The 27,188-nt window shown below is 48.6% G+C and overlaps 1 protein-coding gene across 4 annotated transcripts in view; it reads right to left on the bottom strand.

Moving 5' to 3' along the window:
* LOC140409349 (uncharacterized) overlaps nt 1-27,188 on the bottom strand; it is a 96,834-nt gene that overhangs the window by 69,458 nt on the left and 188 nt on the right. The window contains exons 2-5 of one of the 4 annotated variants that reach the window (XM_072497772.1): nt 24,038-24,117; nt 22,016-22,153; nt 15,504-15,711; nt 11,110-11,239 (exon numbers count right to left, since the gene is read on the bottom strand). In XM_072497772.1, the coding sequence (XP_072353873.1) occupies nt 11,110-11,239; nt 15,504-15,711; nt 22,016-22,120 (443 nt within the window). In that variant the 5' untranslated portion in view covers nt 22,121-22,153; nt 24,038-24,117. Of the gene's footprint in view, nt 1-11,109; nt 11,240-15,503; nt 15,712-22,015; nt 22,154-24,037; nt 24,118-25,170; nt 25,377-27,188 lie in introns of those variants that run through there. The other 3 variants (XM_072497773.1, XM_072497770.1, XM_072497771.1) reach the window with 3 other exon arrangements.

The following is a 27,188-nucleotide window of genomic DNA, read 5'->3' as shown; positions in this document are numbered from 1 at the left end:
AGATTTGATAGAGATATTCAAAATACTGAGGGTCCCCCAACAGGCAACTGGTGTCATTGGTAGTAGCAGAAAGAATGAAGGGCATCAAAGGTGCCATGACAAAAACATTTTTTACACGAGTATTAGGATCTGGACTGCACTTCCTGAGAATGTGGTGGAAGACAGATTCAACTGCGGCTTTGAAAGGGGAATTGGATAAGCACCTGAAGAGAAAACATTGCAGGGCTATGGAGAAAGGTTAGAGATGTGGCTGGAATCTATTAAGAAAGTCTTATCAATGCTCTTCGAAATCCATATCATCAGTCAGAGTCAACAAAGTTTTATGAAACCAATGTCATGTTTGACAGATTTATTAGAGGTTTTTGAGGATGTAACCAGATAAAGAGGACCCTGTAGATGAATGAAAATGAAATTAAACAACTTGACAACTTGAGTATAAGAATTGGCAAGTCATGTTGCAGCTGTATAGAACCTTAGTTAGGCCACACTTGGAGTATAGTGTTCAATTCTGGTCGCCACACTACCAGAAGGATGTGGAGGCTTTAGAGAGGGTGCAGAAGAGATTTACCAGAATGTTGCCTGGTATGGAGGGCATAAGCTATGAGGAGCGATTGAATAAACTCGGTTTGTTCTCACTGGAACGAAGGAGGTTGAGGGGCGACCTGATAGAGGTATACAAAATTATGAGGGGCATAGACAGAGTGGATAGTCAGAGGCTTTTCCCCAGGGTAGAGGGGTCAATTACTAGGGGGCATAGGTTTAAGGTGAGAGGGGCAAAGTTTAGAGTAGATGTACGAAGCAAGTTTTTTACGCAGAGGGTAGTGGGTGCCTGGAACTCACTACCGGAGGAGGTAGTGGAGGCAGGGACGATAGGGACATTTAAGGGGCATCTTGACAAATATATGAATAGGATGGGAATAGAAGGATACGGACCCAGGAAGTGTAGAAGATTGTAGTTTAGTCGGGCAGTATGGTCGGCACGGGCTTGGAGGGCCGAAGGGCCTGTTCCTGTGCTGTACATTTCTTTGTTCTTTGTAAAATTGCTTATTGTCACAAGTAGGCTTCAATGAAGTTACTGTGAAAAGTCCCGAGTCGCCACATTCCGGCGCCTGTTCGGGGAGGCCGGTACGGGAATTGAACCGTGCTGCTGGCCTGCCTTGGTCTGCTTTCAAAGCCAGCGATTTAACCCTGTGCTGAACAGCCCCTGCTGCTTAGATGTGTGCTTCTGGAATTCCAAAAGGCATTGGATATGGTGCTGCACAAATTGTTACAACGTCAAATAAGGGCTCATCGAGTTGGGGATAATTAGCATAGAGACTGGTTAAAGGAAGGAAGCAGAATTAATGGACCATTCGCAAGTGAAATGAAATGAAAATCGCTTCTTGTCCCAAGTCGGCTTCAAATTAAGTTACTGCGAAAAGCCCCTAGTCGCCACATTCCGGCGCCTGTTCGGGGAGGCTGGTATGGGAATTTAACCGTGCTGCTGGCCTGCCTTGGTCTGCTTTAAAAGCCAGCTCTTTAGCCCTGTGCTAAACCAAGATGTAACACGTGAAGTGCTGCAAGGATCAGTGCTGGGGCCTCAACTGTTTACAATCAATATTATTGACTTCGACAAAAACACTGAGAACGTATACAAGTTTGCTGATGATACAAAAGGAAGTGGAAATATAAGCGGGTGAAAAGATCTTCTGCTCTTTCCTAATTTAGACAATATCCATGTAGGAAAGTATGTTGTGAAGAGGGCAAAAGGTGGCTACAAAAAGATACAAATAGTTTGAGTGAGCAAAGATCTGGCAAATGGAGTACCAGTTGAGCACCGTTATCCGAAATTCTGAAATCGGATGCGATGTCACAAGTGGGAAATCCCACAAGGCTCTGGGAAGGTTCCCGGGCGATGCGCAGGTCCCATCCCGCTGCACATGCGCAGGTCCCGGGAACAGACCATTTCACCCCCTCTAAAGTTATATTCCGAAATTCGAAAAATTCCCAAATCCGATACATACCTGGCCCCAAGCATGTCGGATAAGGGATGCTCAACCTGCATAAAGAGGGAAAATGTCCATTTTGGTAGGAAGCATAAAAAGGGAAGCATATTGTCTCAACGATGAGAGATTTCTGAGCTCTGTGATGCAGAGGGATCTGGGTGACCCAATGCATAAATCGCAAAAGACTATTCCGCAGGCACAGCAAGTAATTAGGAAAGCTAATAGAACGTTATTATTTATTGTGAGGGGAATTGGGCAAGTGGTGGTGTGTATTGTTACTGGACAAATAATCCAGAGATGCAGGGAAATGATCTGGAGCCCATGTTTGAATCTCACCATGGCGATAGGTGAAATTTGAATTCAATAAAAAAATAACCTGAAATTAAACGGTCTAATGATGACTATGAAACCATTGTCAATTGTCATAAAAACCCATCTGGTTCACTAATGTCCTTTAGGAAATTTCAAGAAGAATTATAGATCGCTCTTGATGCTAAAAGGATGAAGGGATATGGCGGGGGAGGAGGTGGGATCAGGTTATTGAACTTGGATCAGCCTTGATCATAATGAACGGCGGAGCAAGCTCGAAGGGCCGAATGGCCTCCTCCTGCTTCTATTTTCTCTGTATGTTTCTATGTAAAATCTGCCATCCTTACCTGGTCTGGCCTACACGCAGCTCCAGATGCACAGCAGTGTGGCTGATTCTTAAATGGCCTAGCAAACCAGAGCAAAGAGGGATGGGTAATAAATGCTGGCCCAGCCAGCAACACCCATTTCCCTTGAATGAACTTTTTTAAAAAGTTGGGAGGTTATGCTCCAGTTATACAGGGCATTGGTGAGACCACATGTGGAGTATTGTGTATTCTTATTGAACTAAAGATGTAAATCCGTTGGAAGCAGTTCAGAAATGCTTACTGGACTTTTACTCGGAATGGGTGGGTTATCTTATGAGGAAAGGTTGGACAGGCTGGGCTTGTATCCTCTGGAGTTTAGAATCGGAAAAGGTGACTTGATTGAAGCATGTCGGATCCTGAGGAGTCTTGACAGAGAGTTTGTGGAAAAGAGGTTCCCTTTGATGGGAGAATCTAGAACTAGGGGTCACTTTTTAAAATAGGGGGTCACCAATTAAACACAGGTGATGTTACACGAGGGTGATATTCGGAAATTGGGTCCAGAAATTAGACCCCAATGTAGCAGGCAATTTAGGTTTTAAACAGATTGGTGGGGGCAGCACAGTTGTGCAGTGGTTAGCACTGCTTCCTCAGGCGCTGAGGATCCGGGTTCGATATTGGGGTCACTGTCCGTGTGCAGTTTGCACATACTCCCGGTGACTGTGTGGGTCTCACCCCCACAACCCAAAAAGATGTGCAGGGTAGGTGAATTGGCCACACCCCTTAATTGGAAAAAATTGGGCTCTCTAAATTTATTTTTAAAAATACAAATAGAGGGATAAAAAAACCTACTAGCACAATGTCAGAGGGATATGCCCACACCTGGCCGAGTTACATTGTCCCAGTCAGACTTAAACTAGTTAGTGGGAATACACAGGTTGCCCCAGATCCATTGTTCTTCGGGACACATCTCACGGGAGACAAGTCTCCTGGCCCTGATGGAATGCATGCCAGGGTACTAAAAGAGATGGCTAGGGAAATTGCAAATGCACTCGTGATAATTTACCAAAATTCACTAGACTCTGGGGTGGTCCTGGCGGATTGGAAATGAGCAAGCATGGCACCACTGTTTAAAAACGGAGGTAGGCAGAAAGCGGGTAATTATAGGCCAGTGAGCTTAACTTCGGTAGTAGGGAAGATGCTGGATCTATCATCAAGAAAGAAATAGCAAGGCATCTGGATGGAAATTGTCCCATTGGACAGACACAGCATGAGTTCATAAAGGGCAGGTCATGCCTAACTAATTTAGTGGAATTTTTTAGAGGACATTACCAGTGCGGTAGATAACAGGGAGCCAATGGAAGTGGTATATCTTGATTGCCAGAAAGCTTTTGACAAGGTGCCACACAAAAGGTTGCTGCATAAGATAAAGATGCATGGCGTTAAGAGTAAAGTAGTAGCATGGATAGAGGATTGGCAATCAGTAGCTAGTGGTGTCCCTCAGGAATCAGTGTTGGGCCCACAATCATTCACAATTTACATAGATGATTTGAAGTTGGGGACCAAGGGCAATGTGTCCAAGTTTGCAGACGACACTAAGATAAGTGGTAAAGCAAAAAGTGCAGAGGATACTGGAAGTTTGCAGAGGGATTTGGATAGTTTAAGTGAATGTGCTAGGGTCTGGAAGCTGGAATACAATGTTGACAAATATATTTTTTTTAAATTTAGAATATCCAATTCATTTTTTTCCAATTAAGGGGCAATTTAGCGTGGCCAATCCACCCTATTTTCAATGTTAACAAATGTGAGGTTATCCATTTTGGTAGGAATAATAGTAAAAGGGATTATTATTTAAATGATAAAATATTAAAACATGCTGCTGTGCAGAGAGACCTGGGTGTGCTAGTGCATGAGTCGCAAAAAGATGGTTTACAGGTGATTAAGAAGGCAAATGGAGTTTTGTCCTTCATTGCTAGAGGGATGGAGTTTAAGACAAGGGAGGTTATGCTGCAACTGTATAAGGTGTTAGTGAGGCCACACCTGGAGTATTGTGTTCAGTTTTGGTCTCCTTACCTGAGAAAGGACATACTGGCACTGGAAGGTGTGCACAGGAGATTCACTAGGTTAATCCCAGAGTTCAGCGGTTGGATTACAAGGAGAGGTTGAGTAGACTGGGACTGTACTCGTTGGAATTTAGAAGGATGTGGGGGGGAGATCTTATAGAAACATATAAAATTATGAAGGGAATAGGTAGGTTAGATGTGGGGAGGTTGTTTCCACTGGTGGGTGAAAGCAGAACTAGGGGGCATAGCCTCAAAATAAGGGGAAGTAGATTTAGGACTGAGCTTAGGAGGAACTTCCTCACCCAAGGGATTGTGAATCTATGAAATTCCCTGCCCAGTGAAGCAGTCGAGGCTCCTTCATTAAATGTTTTCAAGATAAAGATAGATAGTTTTTTGAAGAATGAAGGAATAAAGGGTTATGGTGTTCGGGCCGGAAAGTGGAGCTGAGTCCACCAAAGATCAGCCATGATCTCATTGAATGGTGGAGCAGGCTCGAAGGGCCAGATGGTCTACTCCTGCCCCAATTCTTATGACACTCCTGTCTGACCAGCTATTAGGCTATTACAGAGTCTGATGGCGTCTTTGTCCGTCAATGGGAGGTTAGTTGCATATCAAAAGCATGGCTTTGTTCTTCTGTATAAATGGGAGTGGGCAATCAAACAGCCAAGATAAAGTTGATGGGTTCCAGCCTGGAAACCCCAGCAGAAAACCTTTGTTTGAGGGGCTAGGCGGAGCTTAGAGGGAGAGAGAGAGAGGGAGAGAGAGAGTGAGTGAGATAAAGAATCCAGTGTTGAACAGAAAGTTATCATAGGGGAGAGAGGGTGGTACTGGTCAATGTGTATGCTCTGAACTGGGACAATGCGGGTTTTATGCGGCGTATGTTGGGTTGGATCCCAGGCTTGGAAGTGGGGGGCCTGATAATGGGGGGAGACTTTAACACGGTGTTGGATCCTGCACTGGATCGCTCCAGGTCTAGGACGGGTAGAAAGCCGGCGGCAGCTAGAGTGTTGAGGGGATTTATGGACCAAATGGGAGAGTGGACCCTTGGAGATTTGTAAGGCCGGGGGCTAGGGAATTTTCATTCTTCTCACATGTCCATAAGGCTTATTCTCGAATCGACTTTTTCATTTTGAGTAGGGCGCTGATAGCGAGAGTAGAGGATACCGAGTATTCGGCAATAGCCATTTCGGACCACGCCCCGCATTGGGTGGACTTGGAGATGGGGAGGAGAGGGACCAGCGCCCGCTGTGGCGCTTGGAGGTGGGGCTGTTGGCGGACGAGGAGGTGAGCGAGCGGGTCCGAGGAAGTATAGAGTGGTACTTGGAGACCAACGACAACGAGGAGGTCCGAGTGGGGATGGTATGGGAGGCACTGAAGGCGGTGGTGAGGGGAGAGCTGATCTCCATCAGGGCCCACAAGGAGCGGAGGGAGAGGCTGGTGGGGAGATGGTGAGGCTAGACAGGAGGTATGCGGAAGAACCTGAGGAAGGATTGTTGAGGAGGAGGCACAGCCTCCGGGCCGAGTTCGACCTGGTGACCGCTGGGGGGGGGGGGGGGGGAGGTGCAGTGGAGGAAGGCCCGGGGGACGGTCTACGAGTGTTGGGGGGGGGGCGGGCCGGATGCTGGCGCATCAGCTTCGGAAGCGGGATGCGGCTGGGGAGAGCGGGGGAGTTAAGGACAGGAGAGGGAGCGTGGTGCGGATTGGGGTTGGCATCAATGGGGTCTTCAGGGACTTCTACGAGGATTGTACCGATCCGAGCCCCCAAGTGAGGAGGGAGAGATGGGCCGTTTCCTGGACCAATTGAGGTTTCCAAAGCTGGAAGAGGGACTGGTGACGGGACTGGGGGCCCCGATTGAGCTGGAGGAGCTGATCGGAGGGATGGGAGGCATGCAGGCGGGGAAGGCATGGGGCTGGACGGTTTCCTGGTCGAGTTCTATAAAACATATATGGACCTGTTGGACCCGCTGTTAGTTAGGACCTTCAATGAGGCAAGGGGGGGGGGGGCTTTACCCCCGACGATGTCCCGGGCACTGATCTCCTTAATCCTGAAGCGGGACAAGGATCCCCTGCAATGTGGGTCTTACAGACCGATTTCCTTGCTAAATGTAGATGCCAAGGTGCTGACGAAGGTCTTAGCCACGAGGATTGAGGATTGTGTGCCGCAGATCATCCATGAAGACCAGACGGGGTTTGTGAAGGGGAGACAGTTGAACGCGAATGTGCGGAGGCTTTTGAACGTTTTCATGATACCGGCGAGGGAGGGGGAGGCGGAGATAGTGGTGCCGATGGACGCTGAGAAAGCCTTCGATAGGGTAGAGTGGGGGTACCTGTGGGAGGTGCTGAAGAGGTTTGGGTTGGGGGAGGGGTTTGTCAGGTGGGTTAGGCTGTTGTATGAGGTCCCGATGGTGAGTGTGGCCACAAATAGGAGGAGGTCCGAGTACATTCGGTTGCACCGAGGGACGAGATGGGGGTGTCCCCTGTCCCCCCTGCTCTTCGCACTGGCGATTGAACCCCTGGCTATGGCATTGAGGGAGTCGAGGAACTGGAGAGGGTTGGTGCGGGGTGGGGAGGAGCATAGGGTGTCGCTTTGTGCGGACGACCTGCTGCTGTATGTGGCGGACCGGGTGGGAGGAATGCCAGAGGTAATGGGGATCCTTGGGGAGTTCGGGGGCTTTTCGGGGTACGGGCTCGGTGTGGGGAGGAGCGAGCTGTTCGTGGTTCAGCTAGGGGACCAGGAGAGGGGGATTGGCGAGTTCCCACTAAAAAGGGCGGAGAGGAGCTTCGGATATTTGGGGGTCCGGGTGGCCGGGAGCTGGGGGGCCCTGCATAGGCTTAACTTTACAAGGCTGGTGGAGCAGATGGAGGAGTTCAGGAGGTGGGACGCGTTGCCGCTGTCCCTGGCGGGTAGGGTGCAGTCAATCAAAATGACGGTGCTCCCAAGGTTTTTGTTCCTGTTCCAGTGCCTCCCCGTGTTTATCCCGAAGGCTTTTTTCAGGCGGGTTAACAGGAGTATAATGGGGTTTGTGTGGGCGCGAGGGACTCCGAGGGTGAGAAGGGTGTTCCTGGAGCAGAGTAGAGATAGGGGGGGCTGGCGCTGCCCAACCTCTGTGGTTACTACTGGGCCGCCAATGCGACAATGGTGCGCAGGGGGGGTGATGGAGGGGGAGGGGGCTGCATGGAGGAGGCTGGAGACGGCGTCCTGTGTGGGTACGAGTCTAGGGGTGCTCGCAACGGCGCCGCTGCCGCTCCCTCCAAGGAGGTTTACCACGAGCCCGGTGGTGGTGGCGGCCCTCAAGATTTGGGGGCAGTGGAGGCGGCATAGGGGAAAGTTGGGGCCTCGGCGTGGACCCCATTACGGGGGAACCACCGGTTCGCCCCGGGAAGAACGGGTGGAGGGTTTTCGGGGTGGCACAGGGCAGGGATACAAAAGTTGGGGGACCTGTTTGTGGACGGGAAGTTCGCGGGCTTGGGTGAGCTGGAGGAGGGTGCGGGCTCCCCCCGGGGAACACCTTCAGGTGCTTACAGGTATGGGCGTTTGCCAGGCGGCAGGTATTGGAGTTCCCACGGCTACTGCCAACACAGTACAGGACAGGGTGCTCTCGGGGAGGTGGGTGGGAGTGGGGAAGATCTCGGAAACTTACCAGGTGATGCAGGAGGAAGAGGAGGCCTCGGTGGTGGAGTTGAAAGGTAAGTGGGAGGAGGAGTTGGGAGAGGAGATCGAAGAGGGGGCGTGGGCAGATGCCCTAGGGAGGGTGAACTCTTCCTCTTCATGCACGAGGCTCAGCCTCATACAGTTTAAGGTGCTGCACAGGGCACACATGACCGGGACAAGGATGAGCAGGTTCTTTGGGGGTGAGGACAGGTGTGTTAGGTGCTTGGGGAGCCCAGCAAATCACACCCATATGTTCTGGGCATGCCCAGCGCTGGAGGAATTTTGGAAGGGCGTAGCGAGGACGGTGTCGAGGGTGGTAGGATCCAGGGTCAAACCGGGCTGGGGGCTCGCAATATTTGGGGTGGCAGAGGAGCCGGGAGTGCAGGAGGCGAAAGAGGCCGGAATTCTGGCCTTTGCGTCCCTGGTAGCCCGGCGAAGGATTCTCCTTCAGTGCAAAGATGCGAGGCCCCCAAGCGTGGAATCCTGGATCAGCGATATGGCAGGGTTCATTAAATTGGAGAGGGTGAAATGCGCCTTGAGAGGGTCGGTACAAGGGTTCTTTAGGCGGTGGCAACCGTTCTTAGACTTTCTGGCAGAACGATAGACATTGGTCAATGGCAGCAGCAGCTCGGGGGGTGGGGGGGGTTACTTTATTTTTGTTTATGTTATTTACACTGGAAGGGTCTGAGGGGGTGGATACACCTGTTGTGTTAAGTCGGGGTGTTAATTTTAATTTATTATTTAGGTACGGGGGGGGAGAAGAGGGGTTTGGGGGGGCTGCTTTTTTAGATTGTGTTTTGTACTTAACCCTGTTGGGTTCTTTTTTCTTTCTCATTTTGTTATTGATATTTTATGAAAACCTTTAATAAAAATTATTTTTTTTGAAAAAGAATGTTATCATAGAATTTTACAGTGCAGGAGGCCATTCGGCCCATCGAGTCTGCACCGGCTCTTGGAAAGAGCACCCTACCCAAGGTCAACACCTCCACCCTATCCCCATAACCCAGTAACCCCACCCAACACTAAGGGCAATTTTGGTCACTAAGGACAATTTATCATGGCCAATCCACCTAACCTGCACACCTTTGGACTGTGGGTGGAAACCAGAGCACCGGGAGGAAACCCACGCACACATGGGGAGGATGTGCAGACTCCGCACAGACAGTGACCCAAGCCGGAATCGAACCTGGGACCCTGGAGCTGTGAAGCAATTGTGCTATCCACAATGCTACCGTGCTGCTAGAGAGAGAAGGCTTTGGAAATCGACCGAGAGAGGTCATGAAAGTTAGAGGAGAAGGCTTTGGAAATTGACCGAGAGAGGTCATGAAAGTTGCCACTGAGGCAGGCTTTAGAAAAGAGTTCTGGAAGAATGTCCCAACAGAAGAAAAAGTGCTTTGTTAAATGCAAGTATTGCCTTTGTTTGCTGGTATAAGTGAAAGGTGAGCTGCATGTGGTGTAAAGTGCTGTTTGTTGGGAACTAGTGTTAAGAAACTACATGTAATCTGCTATTATTAGGGTTGAAGTTTAAAGCTTTAAATATTGTTTTGTTTTCTTTTAATAAAGTTTGTTTATAAAATAACCAAGCTCTATTTCTTATCTGATCACTCCTGGAGCGAATTGATCTTTCCGCACTGTCGTAAAACGTAAAACGGTCTTCATGGGGAGGAGGGCGGACGCCCTTGCCTTTGCCTCCCTGATCGCCCGGCATAGAATCCTGCTCAGCTGGCGTACAGCAGCACCACCTAAAGCTGCAGACTGGCTGTCCGACCTATCGGAATTTCTGCAAATGGAGAAAATCACCGACTTGCCATCCGGGGGTCGTAATATGGCTTCCTGAGAACATTGGGGGGGGGGTGGTTGCCGGGAGGGAGGAAGGACAAGGAGAGGAGAATAATAGAGGGGAGCCAAAGGGGAGGGAACACAAACTGGGGGGGTGAGCACAGGAAACGACAATGACCACAACAAACACAGCAGGGCAAAAGAGAGTGAGAAAGTACAACAGGAAGGAATGACGGCCGGCCAAAGCGGCAAATTCACAAAAACAAAAAAAGAAAACCGACCGGGAAATGCAAGTGACATCAGGGGTACCACCCAGGTGCCCCTCCCACTCAGTTTGGTTTTGCTTGATTTGTATGTCTTAAAAAATGACAGAAGCCCCCCCCTAATGGCATGTGTAATGATGAAATGTTCTCTTTGGTGCTTCTCTGTATATACACTTCCCCTGTTTTTGTTTTTAATCTCCCACCCCTTGGTTTTTTAGTTTAGTAGTGTTTTTGTTATTTCGTTTAGGTTTCTCTGTGTGTACATCTGTAAATACACCATGTACAAAACCCAATAAAACATTCTTTAAAAAAAAACTTTAAAACGTTGCGGCTCTGGTTCAGTCACTTGTCCACTGTTGAGTGCTGACTAGATGTCTAGTGAGTAGAATTTTTTTCTCTTCAAGGGTAGTGAGTCTCTGGAACTCTCTTCTTCATAAGACAGTGGGAGCAGAACCTTTGAATATTTTTAAGTCAGAGAGAGACAGGTTCTTGATAAGTAAGAGGGAGAAAGGTTATCTGGGGTCGGCGGGAATGTGGGGTTGAGTTTACTGTCAGATCAGCCATGAGCTTATTGAATGGCAGGACAGGCCCTGAAGGGCTGAGTGATTCTGATCTGCCGCCCGAACTGACCCAGCTTCCCCCAATCTAACCTGCTTCCTTTCCTCAGATCTTGAATCTCTGATCAACTTGCTGCTCAGCTAGGTTAAGAAACAGATTCTTTATTTTGATAAATACAGGGGAACAGAGCGGTCTTACCTCAGAGGGGCAAACTCCACTGGAGAGCGATGAAAGATGATGTTGGAAAGACTTTCCTCCTCCTGATTCTGCGTGGAGTATGAGGCTAAGAGTGGGAGCGCTGGAGACAACCCACTTGCCTGCAACTCTGCTGGAAAAGCAACAATCCTGTGTCAGCATTCGCTATTGAAAGGATTACACACAGAACATATTGTCCCACATAACGGTAACAGCAAAAACTGGAACACAAGTTCAAACACGTTCAGGGGCCTTTGTGACCCCAGTTTTCTTTTAACAAGTTCAGAGTACGCAATTATTTTTATCGAATTAATGGGCGATTTAGTGTGGCCAATCCACCTAACATGCACATCTTTGAGTTTGGGGGTGAAACCCCCACAAACACGGGGAGAATGTGCAAACTCCACACAGACAGTGACCCGGGGCCAGGATCAAACCTGGGTCCTCTGCGCAGTAGGCAGCAGTGCTAACCACTGCACCACCGCCCGTGACCCCAGTTTAAATCAGTCCTTTCACACTTGTCATCTTTCCCTTGAAGAAATTTCAAATTGGCCTCCTGGACTCGTTTCGATTGCCTGAGGGGGCCAGTGAGGATTTCTCAGAGAAGCTCCTCACAAACCAGCCTGGGGTTCTCACCTCTCTGAGGAGGCCACGTTGCTTTGGTTGGGAGTGGTTTGTGTATACATTGTTCTGATGCTGACTTTCTTTTTAAAAAAAAAATAAATTTAGGGTATCCAATTAATTTTTTCCAATTAAGGGGCAATTTAGCGTGGCCATTCCACCTATCCTGCACATCTTTGGGTTGTGGGGGCGAAACCCACGCAAACAGATGGAGTTTAATCCGGACAAATGTGAGGTAATGCATTTTGGAAGGTCTAATGCAGGTAGGGAATATACAGTGAATGGTAGAACCCTCAAGAGTATTGAAAGTCAAAGAGATCTAGGAGTACAGGTCCACAGGTCACTGAAAGGGGCAACGCAGGTGGAGAAGGTAGTCAAGAAAGCATACGGCATGCTTGCCTTCATTGGCCGGGGCATTGAGTAGAAGAATTGGCAAGTCATGTTGCAGCTGTATAGAACCTTAGTTAGGCCACACTTGGAGTATAGTGTTCAATTCTGGTCGCCACACTACCAGAAGGATGTGGAGGCTTTAGAGAGGGTGCAGAAGAGATTTACCAGAATGTTGCCTGGTATGGAGGGCATTAGCTATGAGGAGCAGTTGAATAAACTCGGTTTGTTCTCACTGGAACGAAGGAGGATGAGGGGAGACCTGATAGAGGTATACAAAATTATGAGGGGCATAGACAGAGTGGATAGTCAGAGGCTTTTCCCCAGGGTAGAGGGGTCAATTACTAGGGGGCATAGGTTTAAGGTGAGAGGGGCAAGGTTTAGAGTAGATGTACAAGGCAAGTTTTTTACGCAGAGGGTAGTGGGTGCCTGGAACTCGCTACCGGAGGAGGTGGTGGAAGCAGGGACGATAGTGACATTTAAGGGGCATCTTGACAAATACATGAATAGGATGGGAATAGAGGGATACGGACCCAGGAAGTGTAGAAGATTGTAGTTTAGTCGGGCAGCATGGTCGGCACGGGCTTGGAGGGCCGAAGGGCCTGTTCCTGTGCTGTACATTTCTTTGTTCTTTGTAACACGGGGAGAATGTGCAAACTCCACACGGACAGTGACCCAGAGCCGGAATCGAACCTGGGACCTCGTGAGGCAGTAGGGCTAACCCATTGTGCCACCTTGCTGCCCTCTAATGCTGACTTTCTGATGAAAGGTCACAGACTTGAATGGTTAACTCTGCTTTTTCCTCTCTCCACAAAAGCTGCCACACCTACTCGGTGTTGACCATTTTCTGGTTTAATATCAGGTTTCCAATATTTTGCTTAGGCGTTGTGTTTTATTCATTGCGAGCAAAACCTCCCTGTGCCTCAGTGCCAGTGGAGGCAAGTACCCCAATTGGTCTTCTTAAACGCCTTATCGACCTGTCCTCTTTTGAACATAGGTCACTCGAGTGCTCTTCACCTCTCACGATCCTACTATTTACTGTGTATTCTCTTGCTTGTTTATCCTCCCCCAATGCATTCTCTCACTTCGCCGGGGAGAATTCCATTTTCTGCCCACCTGACCAATCTGCTGACATCTTCCTGCAGTTTACCGTTTTCTTCCCATCAACCGCATGGTCAGTTTTTGTAGCATCTGCAAATTGCTTAATCCTGTCCCTCTGCTATCAAGTTTGCATCATTGATATATTCCCTCAAACACCAAGGGACCGAGCTCTGCAGAACCTCACTGGAAACAGCCTTCCAATTACCAAACACACATCAACCATTACCTTTTACTTTCTGCCACTGAACCAACTTTGGGTTCAACTTGCCACTTTGCCTGGGATCCCATGTGCTTTTTAACTTTTTGACCCGTCTGCCACATAGGACCTGGTCAAAAGCCTTGTTAAAATACATCTCAACAGCTCAAAACGTGCGGACCCCATCGACCCCTGTCGTTACCTCTTCAAATGATCCAATTATTAGTCAGACACAGCATTCTCTTCACCAATTCAAACTGACTGTCCTTGATTAATTCCCATTTCTAAATGACGATGAATACTGTCCCTCAGAAATTTTTCCAACAATTTGCCTGCCACCAAGGTTAGGTGGAGAGGCTTTTAATTCAATGTTATATATTTTACTCTATAATTGTAACATTATATTCTGCAGTCTCTCCTTCCTTCCCTATGTACGGTATGCATTGTTTGTACAGCATGCAAGAAACAATACTTTTCACTGTATACTAATACATGTGACAAAAATAAATCAAATCAAATTTACTCCCTTTTGAAGCAATATACAATTTTAGCAGTCTGCCAGCCCTCTGGTACACCTGCAGCCAGAGTGGTTTTGGAAAATTACTTCTCCCTTGCTTCTCTTAACGGCCTGGGATACATTTCATCTGAGCTTGAAGAGTTATCCACTTCCACAGCTTTCTTTCAAACTCCTTAATATTCCCAGTCTCATTACTGTGATGGAATCTGTGGTTAAAAGACAACCTGTTGTCTGAACGACATGACCTGTCGAGTGCTCTGGGGTGGGTGCACTGACCGTGCTTTCAAAGCTTGTACCTTTTGAGTCAGACCCTGGCGAGAGCTGAAACTGGTTGAACCCAGCTGAAGACACTGAAACAAATGAAGTTACTGTGAAAAGCCCCTAGTCGCCACATTCCGGCGCCTGTACGGGGAGGCTGTTACGGGAATTGAACCGTGCTGCTGGCCTGCCTTGGTCTGCTTTCAAAGCCAGCAATTTAGCCCTGTGCTAAACAGCCCCTGCATCCGCAGTAATTTGCTGAAGACACTGAGCCATCTGAACTCAAGACTGCCCAGCAGTACAGTGCAGACAGGCTGATGGGAGGAAGTGCGGCACAGCTGAAAAAGAACAACCCAGAGACTGGATCCAGGAGCAAATGAGGAGCCGCTGCCGCTGTTTCAGTTATTTTAAAGGTGCACTGGATTACTACCGAGGGTTTGTTTGGATAGAGGTGATACTGGTGAATCCACGCCACCAAGCTTGAGAAGTGCACCAAGTTGGAAGATCGGACTTCTGGGTGAGACTCAGTGGCTAAATCCTTAAAGGAAAGAAAATGGAATTCTATCTGGATTGGATTGGACTGGATAGGATATCTGAGGAATATCAGAGCTTTGAAGATCTTTGCCGTATATACAGAGTGACCCATCTCATAAATCCATGATCTTTATTGTGTCTGCTATTCAATGTGTGATTTACAATGTATATTGACCATGATTGGGCTGTTAATTCAAGTTTAGTTTGTGGTGGCAGCACGGGGGCGCAGTGGTTAGCACTGCTGCCTCACGGCGCCGAGGTCCCAGGTTCGATCCCGGCCCCGGGTCACTGTCCGTGTGGAGTTTGCCCATTCTCCCCGTGTCTGCGTGGGTCCCACCCCCACAACCCAAAGATGTGCAGGGTATGTGGACTGGCCACGCTAAGTTGCCCCTTAATAGGAAAAAATTAATTGGGTACACTGAATTTTTTTTTTAAAGTTTAGTTTGTGGTAACTTTGGTTTGATTGTTAAAGTAAAAGTTATAAAAAGTGAAATCTTGTCCTTCAGTTTCTCATTGCAATCATACAGTAAATTTGGATCTTTTGACGTCTCGGTTTCCACTGGGATCACATTTACTTTAATCCCAATATTTCGCAGTTCTCCTCCCGAATTACAATACCTGCATCCTTCCCCGTTTAGTTACTCATTTGAAATTTTGCTGAGGGAGAAAACATAGTTTAAAGCAATGGTGAATTTGAACTCCGCCACAGCAGTGACACTTCCATTCATGTGGGATCTGAGACTGCAGCAATGCTCATGATTCTCTCATTATCGGGTCACTTACCAAACACTTGTCTGGGTCGGTATGCTCCACCGTACCCCTGCGTACTCAGCGATTCTTCAGTAACAGTGATCACCCCTTCCTCCATGGTGGGGAACTCCTCAAGGGTCGGCTGGTGCTGTGCACTAGCCAGCAGCAGCCCCGACAAAGAAGCTGAAGTCATTCCCCCAATATCTGCTGCTGCCTGTGGCTGAGGCCCAGACTCATTTCCCTGTGGAGAAAACAGAGCACAGCACGTGACAGAAACAAGCTCAACTCAGTCCACACTTCCGTCACTTCCACAGCACAGAAACAGGATTATTGGCCAACAGGCAGTTACGTTGCACAAGAACATTCCTGCACCTTATTTCATCTCACCCCATCCTTCTATTCCTTTCTCCCTTATGCGCTTATTTAATTTCCCCTGAAATACATCCAGGCTATTCGCCTCTACCACTCCTTGTGGAAGGGTGTTCCAAAGTATCATACAGTAGAATACCTAGAGTGCAGAAGGTTGCCATTCGGCCTATTTGAGTCTGCACCGACCCAACAAGAGAAGGGTCCACTCCCCCAACCAACCCGTCCTATCCCTGTAACCTAACCTGCACATCTTTGCACTGTGGGAGGAAACTGGAGCATCTGGAGGAAATCCATGCAGACACGGGGAGAAAGTGCAAACTCCACACAGACTGTCACCCGAGGCCGGAATTGAACCCGGGATCCTGGTGCTGTGAGGCAGCAGTACCAAACACTGTGCCACTATGCCTGAATTCCCTGTTGGTTTCATTCATGACTTATATTTGTGGTCCCCAGTTCTTGCCTCCTCCGCAAGAGGAAATGTTTTCGCCATGTCTACCCCATCAAACGCTTTCATTACTTGATGCATCTCCATCAGTTACCACACATTTAGATCTGAACTGAAGGACAAGTATTTCCTTTTAATGTATTTGTACTCAAATAACTTATAGAAAGAACACAGAAACTAACCAGAATGGTGGAGGGAGTCATGGGGGTGGTTTTGGGCAGCACGGTAGCATAGTGGTTAGCACATTGCTTTACAGTTCCAGGTTTGATTCCTGGCTTGGGTCACTGCCTGTGTGGAGTCTGCACGTTAGAACATATAGAACATACAGCACAGAACAGGCCCTTCGGCCCACGATGTTGTGCCGAACCTTTGTCCTAGATTAATCATAGATTATCATTGAATTTACAGTGCAGAAGGAGGCCATTCGGCCCTTTGAGTCTGCACCAGCTCTTCGAAAGAGCACCCTACCCAAACTCAACACCTCCACCCAACACCAAGGGCAATTTGGACATTAAGAGCAATTTATCATTGGCCAATTCACCTAACCCGCACATCTTTGGACTGTGGGAGGAAACCGGAGCACCCGGAGGAAACCCACGCAGACACGGGGAGGACGTGCAGACTCCGCACAGACAGTGACCCAAGCCGGAATCGAACCTGGGACCCTGGAGCTGTGAAGCAATTGTGCTATCCACAATGCTACCGTGCTGCCCATGTCAGCTCCGGTTTCCTCCGGGTGCTCCGGTTTCCTCCCACAATCCAAAGATGTGCGGGTTAGGCGGATTGGCCATGCTAAGTTGCCCTTTGTGTCCAAAAAGGTTAAGTGGGGGTTACGGGGATAGGGTAGAGACGTGGGCTTGAGTCGGATGCTTTTTGTAAGGGCCGGTGCAGACTCAATGGGCCAAATGGCCTCCTTCTGCACTGTAAATTCTATGATTCTATGGTAATCGCAGCTTGTTCATGCAGAAGCATGGGTCAACATACGAACAAGGAGTAGGTTATTCAGTCATTCCATAAGACCATTCAATAGGATCATGTCTGATCTGATTGTAACTTCAACTCTGCCAACCCCCAATAACCTTTCACTCTCTTGATAATCAAGAAACTATCTTGCTCTGCCTTAAAAATATTCAGAGACTCTGTTTCCACTGCCTTTTGAAGAAGAGGTGCAGAGTCATGCCCCTCTCAGAGAAAAGATTTTTCCTCATCTCATGAATGTGTGTGCGCGAGAGCGGAGCAGTGCATGTGGGAGAAAGGGAGTGCATGTGGGAGCAAGAGGGGGAGTGCACGTGTGCGGCAGAGAGAAGGGGAGTGCGTGCGGGAGGTAGAGGGGGAGTGTGTGCCTTCGGGACCGAGACGGGGAGTGAGTGCATTAGGGACCGAGGGGGAGTGCGTGCGCGCGGGAGCGAAAGGGGGAGAGCGTGCATGTGGGAGCAAGAGGAGCAGGATAGCCTGTGGGAGTGAGAGAGGAAGCGCATGTGGGAGCGGGAGAGGGAATGCCTGTGGGTGCCAAAGAGGGAGTGCGCATGGGAGCAAGAGTGTGTGTGTATCCTGTGACTACGAGTGAGCCTGGTGCATATACGCACTGACCCTTTCATACTCTGATCATTTTTATTATTTCTTTTTTTTATAATTAACAATCTATTACTTTGACATTACCTTATTTTTGGTCAGCGGGTTGTCTCTTTTCTGCATCGAACTTTTTAAAAGTTCAGTTTAATGTTGTGCCGAATCTTATCTTTGGGAAATTTGCTAACCGGTTCCTTGAGTGAGAAAAAAATGGAAACATGTCCCCCACGCCACCCCGAAGCGAAAGGTTGCACAAATCTGCAATTGAATCTTTCCCAGTCTGTTTTCTGTTAGTTTACTTTCGTATTACATTCTCCCTTTCTTTATCAGTTACTTGGTCCTTATTTGCTCAATTCTAAAATGCTCCCAATCCTCAGGCTTCCTACTTTTTGGGCAATTTTATAAGACCATCTTTAACTTCCTTTGTTAGCCACAGTTTTTTTTAAATTTAGAGTACCCAATTATTTTTTTTTCCAATTAAGGGGCAATTTAGCGTAGCCAATCCACCTACCTTGCCCATCTTTGGGTTGTGGGGGCGAAACCCACGCATACACGGGGAGAATGTGCAAACTCCACACGGACAGTGACCCAGGGCCAGGATTTGAACCCGGGTCCTCAGCGCCGGAGGCAGCAATGCTAACCACTGCGCCACCGTGCTGCCCCTGTTAGCCACAGTTGACTCACTTTTCCTGTTGGGTTTTTGTGCCTTAAAGAAATGTATACTTGTTGTAAACCATGTATGAATTCTGTACATACTAGCCACTGCCCATCTCCCATCAGACCTTTCAAAATGCTTTCCCAATCCACCACAGCCAACTTGTCACAACCTCATATCTTCATAGTTGCTTTCATTTAAATTTAAGACTCTAATTTCGGATCAAATCACACTTGTTATCAAACTTATTGGGAACTTCTATCACATCACAGTCATTCTTCCCTCAGGGTTTTTTGCAGGAAGATTAATTTGTCCTCTCTCATTGCACAATACTAGATCAAAGATAATCTGTTCCTTGTTGTCCCCCAACATACTGCTCCAGAAAATTATCTTGTACTATTCCAGGAATTTGTCCTCCTCAGCATTAGTGCTGATTACATTTGACCAATGCATATGTAGATTGAATTCTCCCATGATTACTGCATTACCCCAGTTACATACAGCTCTAATTTCCCGATTTATGCTGTACCATCACATCGGTGCCAAGGAAGAACCAGCCAACGTGCCTCAACGACTATCGTCCGGTGACCTTGACATCGATCATTATGAAGTGCTTCAAGAGGTTGGTCATGAGGCACATCAACTCCATACTCCCAGAATGCCTTGATCCACTGCAATTTGCATACCACCACAACCGGTCCACAGCAGACGCCATCTCCTTGGCCCTACACTCATTTCTAGAGCATCTCGACAACAAGGACTCCTACGTCAGACTCCTATTCATTGACTACAGCTCCGCCTTCAACACCATAATCCTAGCCAAGCTCATATCAAAGCTCCAAAACCTAGGTCTTGGCTCCTCCCTCTGCAAATGGATCCTCGACTTTCTAACCCACAGACCACAATCAGTAAGAATAAACAACAACACCTCCTCCACAATAGTCCTTAATACCGGGGCTCCACAAGGCTTAGCCCCCTACTAAACTCCCTATACACACACGACTGTGGGGCAAGATTTGGCTCCAACTCCAAGTTTGCTGATGACACGACCGCAGTGGGTCGGATCTCAAACAACAACGAGTCAGAGTAAGTGGGGGAGGGAGAGAGAGATAGAGAACCTATGCAATGACAACAATCTCTCCCTCAAATGTCAGCAAAACTAAGGAACTAGTCATTGACTTCCGGAAGCAAAGTACTGTACAAACCCCTGGCAGCATCAATGGTGCCGAGGTGGAGATGGTTGACAGCATCAAATTCCGAGGTGTGCACAGCACCAAAAATCTGTCCTGGTCCACCCATGTCGACGCTACAACCAGGAAAGCACAACAGCGCCTATACTTTCTCAGGAAACTAAGAAATTCGGCATGTCCACACCATAGAAAGCATCCTCTCTGGCTGCATCACAGCCTGGTATGGCAACTGCTCGGCCCAAGACCGTATGAAACTACAGAGTCATGAACTAAGCCCAGTCCATCACACAAACCCCCCTCCCATCCACTGACTGTCTTTTTTTTAATTCATTTACGGGATGTGGGCGTCACTGGTTAGGCCAGCATTTATTGCCTAAGGAGATGGTGGTGAGTTGCCTTCTTGAACCACTGAAGTCCTTGGGATGTAGGTACACCCACTGTGATGTAGGGAGGGAGTTCCAGGATGTTGCCCCAGCAAAAGTAAAAGAACGGCGATATATTTCCAATTCAGGATGGTGAGTGACTTGGAGGAGAAACGCCTGGTGGTTGGTTCCCAGATATCTGCAGCTCTTATCTTTCTAGATGGTAGTGGTTGTGGGTTTGCTGCCTAAGGAACCTTGGTGAGTTATTGCAGTGCATCTTGTAGATGGTACACACGGCTGCCACTGTTCATCGGTGGTGGAGGGTTTGAATATCTGTGGAAGGGGGATCAATCAAGCGGGGCTGTATTGTTCTGGATGGTGTTGAGCTTCTTGAGTGTTGTTAGAGCTGCACTCATCCAGGCAAGTGAAGCGTATTCCAATACATTCCTGACTTGTGCCTTGTAGATGGTGGACAGGCATTGGGGAGGGTCAGGAGGTGAGTTACTCACCGTCGGATTCCTCGCCTTTGACCTGCCTTGGTAGCCACAGTATTAATGTAGTTAGTCCAGTTCAGTTTCTGATCAGTGGTAACCCCCAGGATGGTGATTGTGGGGGATTCAGCGATGGTAATGCCATTGAATGTCAGGGGGCGGTGGTTAGATCCCCTTTTGTAGGAGATGGTCATTGCCTGCCACTTGTGTGGCACGAATGTATCTTGTCACTTGTCAGCCCAAACCTGAATATTGTCCAGGTCTTGCTGCATTTGCACATTGGCTGCTTCATTAGCTGAGTCACGAATGGGGCTGAACATTGTGCAGTCATCCACAAACATCCCCACTTCTGACCTTATGATGGAAGGGAGGTCATTGATGAAGCAGCTGAAGATAGTTGGGCCTCGGACAGTCTACACTTCGCGCTACCTTGGGAAAGCGGGCAGCATAATAAAAGACCTCTCCCACCCGAGTATTCTGTCTTCCAACGTCTTCTATCGGGCAAAAGATGTAAAAGTCTGAGAACACGCACTAACAGAATCAAAAACAGCTTCTTCCCTGCTCCTGAATGACCCTCATACGGACTAATCTGATCTCTCCACGCATCTTCTCTACTGTATAGCACTACACTCCGTATGCTTCACCTGATGTCTGTTTCCATGTATTTACGTTGTCTATTTATGTATGTCCTATGTATTCATTTTTAAAAATAAATGTAGAGTACCCAATTCATTTTTCCCAATTAAGGGGCAATTTAGCATAGCCAATCCACCTATCCTGCCCACCTTTGGGTTGTGGGAGAGAAACCCACACAGACACGGGGAGAATGTGCAAACTCCACACGGACAGTGACCCAGAGCCGGGATCGAACCTGAGACCTTGGCGCCGTCAGGCAGCAGTGCTAACCACTGTGCCGCCGTGCTGCCCAATGTCCGATGCTTTCATGTATGGAATGATCTGTCTGGACTGGACGCAGAACAATACTTTTCACTGTGCCTCGGTACACGTGAAAATAAACCTAAATTGAGAGCCTTGCATTACCACTGCTGTTTGGTGGCCTAAACAACTGCTACCAATGTTTGCTACCTCATCTCCTTTTACTTTTTGCCTACCCTTCAATATGTAGTCCCCAGCCTTGGTCACCCTACAGCCACACCTGCCCATTCCTTTCCCCATGGTGAATCCCAGGTTAGATTTCCGGCTTGGGTCACTGTCTGCACGTCTGTCTGCAGAGTCTGCACGTACTCCCTGTGACTGCGTGGGTTTTCGGTTTCCCTGTATCTGCATGGGTTTCCTCCCACAAGTCCCGAAAGACATGCTGTTAGGTGAATTAGACATTCTGAACTCTCCCTCTGTGTACCCGTACAGGCGCCGGAGTGTGGCGACTTGGGGCTTGTCACAGTAACTTCATTGCAGTGTTAATGTAAGCCTACTTGTGACTAGAATAAAGATTATTATTATTACCTGCTTTGCTCTCTGGACGATCACCTCTCCCAGTGAGAAGCCACTCACGTTGGACAGGTGGGTCCCACTTTCAGGGCTACTCGTTAGACTGACCTGCTCCTCCATGCTACGGGTCAGTGGTGGCGTTGTTGCGATCACCTACAAGAGACAACATGTTGCATCTGCTTAAACATACATAATTGTGGCAGCCACTAAGCGTCAAACCTCCCACAAGCACATCTGGCCCATTTTCTATGCCAACTTTTTCAGGTTACAAATTTCCATGTCCACATATTTCACCAGCTCATGTCACTTATCACTGGAAAATGCAGTCTGCCCACTAAGTTCTCTCATAATGCTTTCTGAACGTTTTCTTATCTGCTATTCTTTTCCTCAGTAACTGAAATTATTAATGTCCAAAATAGATCCAAACATGTTAAAAATCAAAAGAATTGCATATTTCACAAATGTATCGCTGGAATTTACTTTTCTGGCTTTTCCCTTGAAGGACTGCCCCTGTCCAAACGGCTTGGTGTTAGAGTTGATTATTTTATCAATAGCTGTGATATGTGTGCTGAATCTCGATTGGGCAGCAGCAGCGTGAATGATACACTGGCTATGAGACCAAAAGCAGAAAGTAGCGATGAACAAAACAGAAAATGCTGGATAAACTCAGCCGGTCAGGCAGCATCTGTGGAGAGGGAAATTAACGTTTCCAGTCCACATGACTCTTCTTCTGAGCACGACTCAAGAATAGTGGTGAACAGATCATCAGGGGGTGTCCCCCAGGGGTTAATACAAGGACCACTGCTCTCTTTGATAAGTATGTTAACGACCCGGTCTTTGGTATCGTGGGCGTTGATGCAAAGTTTTCCAATGGTGTAAAAGTCAGAAATGTGATAAATAAAATATGGGAAGACAAATGGGAGGTGAAATTTAAAGCAGAGAAGTGAGAGTTGGTGCATTTTGATGGGAGGAATTAAATAAATTATGCCATTTCTAAGGGAATGCAGGTACAAAGACATCTGGAGGCAGATTAATAAAATTTAGGAGAGGCTTTAGGGAGGCTGCAGAAAATATTACATGGAAGAGATTGGATAAACTAGTCTCCCTCGCAGAGAAAAGGTTGAGAGGAGAGTTGATGGAGCTGGAATTCACAAGTGGTCTGGACAGGGTAGACTGGGAGCAACTGTTCCCATTGGCAGAAAGGTCGAGAACCAAAGGACGCGGATTGGCAAAAGAACCAATGGGGACATGAAGAAAACCTTTTTATTCGGTGAGTGATTGAGGTCTGGAATTCGCTGCCTGAGAATATGGCGGACGCAGATTCTCGGGGCTTTTCAAAAGGGAATAATTATCTGGAGAGAGAGCTACAAAGGCAGGGAAGTGGGACGAGCTGACTACAAAGAGACAGGATGGGGCAAATGGTCTCCTGTGCTGTAACTATTGTATGATTCTATTTTATGAGAATGATTTTACATAGAGAATTTCTGTGATCTGGAACGCACTGAATGAAAGGGCGATAGAAACAGATACACGAAGGGAGGAAATTTACAGGGCTCTGGGGAAAGAGCAGGGGAGTGGAACTAATTCTTTCAAAGAACCAGCACAGGCACAATGGACCAACAGGCCTCCTCCTGTGCTGTATCGTTCCACAACCATGGGCAATACCCGAGAGAACAAAATTCCTGGAATACACCTTTCAATCAGTTGCTCAGAAGTTTTTAAAAAGTTATTTAAAGCTGCAGGACAAACTTTTAAAACATTTGCTTCACTGGGTGTTGACGTTCGGGAAGAACCGGGCCAAACACGGCACGCAATGGCTGAACAGGTCTTTGACAATCAGTTTATTTAGGCTTGCACACAGGAACAAGCGGATATGTGTTACGAGCTCCTGCAAATCTAGAACAAGGTGGGATATGAAAATGCTCCTCATCAGACTGGTAGTCCTGAAACAAGAATAGTTTAATTTAGGACTAATTTCACACTGCCTACCCCGACTTCCATTGAATCACTAAACTAACAGACTAAATGCTCAATTACCTTCAAAGAGTTTTACCTAAGTGTGGAATAACGGAAAGCTGACCAGCAGAGACAATGCAATCAGGATAATTCCAGTGTTCCTGTAATTCATGAGAATTCAGTTCAGTCTAGTTGAGAGTCATCAAGAACAAACTTACATTCATCAACAACATCAGCCAACAGACATATGATGTGCAGGGAGAGGAGGTATACCTTTGTGTGCAATTAAAGCAGAATATTTTGAGCATGCCCAAACACTTTTCAGGCTGCTAGTTTGCACACTCTCCCTGTGTTTGAGTGGGTTTCGCCCCACAACCCAAAAGATGTGCAAGCTGGGTGGATTGGCTATGCTTTAATTGCCCTTTAATTGGGGGAAAAAATGAATTGGGTACTCTAAATTAAAAATAAATAAGTGGCAGCGCAGGTGGAAATGGTGGTAAAGAAAGCATATTGCATGCTTGCCTTCATCGAGTATAAAAGCTCACAAATTATGTTAGTGATATAGAACGTTGGTATACAGTGTCCAATTCTGGTCACCACACTACCAGGACATGGAGGCTTTGGAGAGAGTACAGAAAAGGTTTACCAGGGTGTTGCCTGGTATGGAGGGTATGAGCTATGAGGAGAGATTGAATAAACTGGGATTGTTCTCCCTAGAGAGACAGAGGCTGAGGGGCGACCTGATAGAAGTTTATAAAATTCTGAGGGGTATAGATAGGGTGAACAGTTGGAGGCTTTTTCCCAGGGCGCAAATGACAATTACAAGGGGGCACAGGTTCAAGGTGAGGAGGGGGGGGAAAGGTTCAGTGATGTGCGGGGGAAGCTTTTTACACAGAGTGTGGTGTTGGCCTGGAAAGCACTGCCAAGTGGGGTGGTTGAGGCAGATACTTATTTACATAGTCACATGAACAGATGGAGTATCGAAGGATACAGGTGGTTGGTCTAGATAGTGATTGGCTCAGGCTTGGAGGGCCGAAGAGCCTGTTCCTGTGCTGTATTTTGTGTTGGTTGAGAGATAAACATCAGCCAGGGCGCCAGGGGGGAGGGGACTGCCCCACTCTTCAAAGTTGCACAGTAACCTCATTGCAGCGTAAATGTATGCCTACCTGCGACACTAATAAAGATTATTAAAAAATAAATCCCTGGGATCTTACGTTTAGAGTCTGGATGAGTCTTTGTCAAAGTTTTCAGTCATCCAGACTGGAAACACTAGCTCCCCTCTCTCTCGACAGATGCTGTCAGATCTGCTGAGATTGTCCAGTATTTTCTGTTTTAGATCCCAGCCTCCGCAGTCATTTGCCTTTATCCCTAGGATCTTCCTGAGGGTGAGGGGGTTGGGATCATCCTGAGGGGGTGAGGGGTTGGGATCTTCCTGAGGGGGTGGGGGGATGATTGGGATCTTTCTAAGGGGGGGGATTGGGATCTTTCTAAGGGGGGGGGATTGGGATCTTTCTAAGGGGGGGGGGGGATTGGGATCTTTCTAAGGGGGGGGGGGTATTGGGATCTTTCTGAGGGGGGGGATTGGGATCTTTCAGAAGGGGGGGGATTGGGATCTTTCTGAGGGGGGGGGATTGGGATCTTTCTGAGGGGGGGAGATTGGGATCTTTCTGAGGGGGGGGGTGATCTTCCTGAGTGTGGGGGGGGGGATCTTCCTGACGGGTGGGAGGGAAGGTTGGGATCTTCCTGAGGGCTGAGGGAGGGGGAGGATCTTCCTGAGGGGGGGGTGATTGGGATCTTCCTGGGGTGGGGGATTGAGATCTTCCTGAGGGCTGAGTGAAGGATCTTCCTGAGGGCCGAGGGGGGGGGGGGGGGGGATTGGGATCTTCCTGGGGGGGGGGGGATTGGGATCTTCCTGGGGGGGGGGGGGGGGAATTGGGATCTTCCTGAGGGCTGAAGGAGAGGGGGGGGGATTTTTCGGAGTGGGAGGAGGATTTTCTGGAGGGGGGGGGGGGGAGGTTGGGATCTTCCCGAGGGCTGAGGGAGGATCTTCCTGAGGGGAGGGGGTAGAATCTTCCTGAGGGGAGGGGGTAGGATCTTCCTGAAGGGGGGGGGGGGGAGGTTAGGATCTTCCTGAGGGGGGGGGGATTGGGATCTTCCTGAAGGAGGGGGATTGGGATCTTCCTGGGGGGGGGGATTGGAATCTTCCTGAAGGGGGTGGGATTGGGATCTTCCTGAAGGGGTGGGATTGGGATCTTCCTGAAGGGGGGGGATTGGGATCTTCCTGAAGGGGGGGGATTGGGATCTTCGTGAGGGGGGGGGTTGGTGGAATTGGGATCTTCCTGAAGGGGGTGGGATTGGGATCTTCCTGAAGGAGGGGGATTGGGATCTTCCTGGGGGGGGATTGGAATCTTCCTGAAGGGGGTGGGATTGGGATCTTCCTGAAGGGGGGGATTGGGATCTTCCTGAAGGGGGGGGATTGGGATCTTCGTGAGGGGGGGTGGTGGGATTGGGATCTTCCTGAAGGGGGTGGGATTGGGATCTTCCTGAAGGGGGGGGGGAGAGATTGGGATCTTCCTGAAAGGGGGGGAGATTGGGATCTTCCTGAAGGGGGGGGGGGGAGGAGAGATTGGGATCTTCCTGAGGGGGAGGGGGGATTGGGATCTTCCTGAAGGGGGTGGGATTGGGATCTTCCTGTGGAGGGGGGGGGGGATTGGGATCTTCCTGAGGGGGGGGGGATTGGGATCTTCCTGAGGAGGGGGGGGTTGGGATCTTCCTGAGGAGGGGGGGGGGGATTGGGATCTTCCTGAGTAGGGGGGGGTTGGGATCTTCCTGAGTAGGGGGGGGGGGGGGGGTTGGGATCTTCCTGAGTAGGGGGGGGGGGTTGGGATCTTCCTGAGTAGGGGGGGGGGGGTTGGGATCTTCCTGAGTAGGGGGGGGGGGGTTGGGATCTTCCTGAGTAGGGGGGGGGGGATTGGGATCTTCCTGAGTAGGGGGGGGGAGATTGGGATCTTCCTGGGGGGGAATTGGGATCTTCCTGAGGGGGGGGGGGGGGGTGATCTCGGTTTGAGATCCCCCTCCAGCAGTTCAGCGCTCCCTCAGTCCGGGCACCGGAGAGTCAGCCGGGATTTCTGTGCAATGGGACTGAAGTGAGAGCTGAAGCTAGAACCGTCTGCCCCGGACGCCCTCAGAGGCAGCAGGGGAGCTGCAGGAACGACCGAGGCTGCTGTGGGGA

This window comes from Scyliorhinus torazame, chromosome 3 (assembly GCF_047496885.1).
Source record: "Scyliorhinus torazame isolate Kashiwa2021f chromosome 3, sScyTor2.1, whole genome shotgun sequence".
Taxonomy (NCBI): domain Eukaryota; kingdom Metazoa; phylum Chordata; class Chondrichthyes; order Carcharhiniformes; family Scyliorhinidae; genus Scyliorhinus; species Scyliorhinus torazame.
The sequence above is the reverse complement of the archived record's forward strand: the minus strand, read 5'-3'. Positions and strand labels throughout refer to the sequence as shown.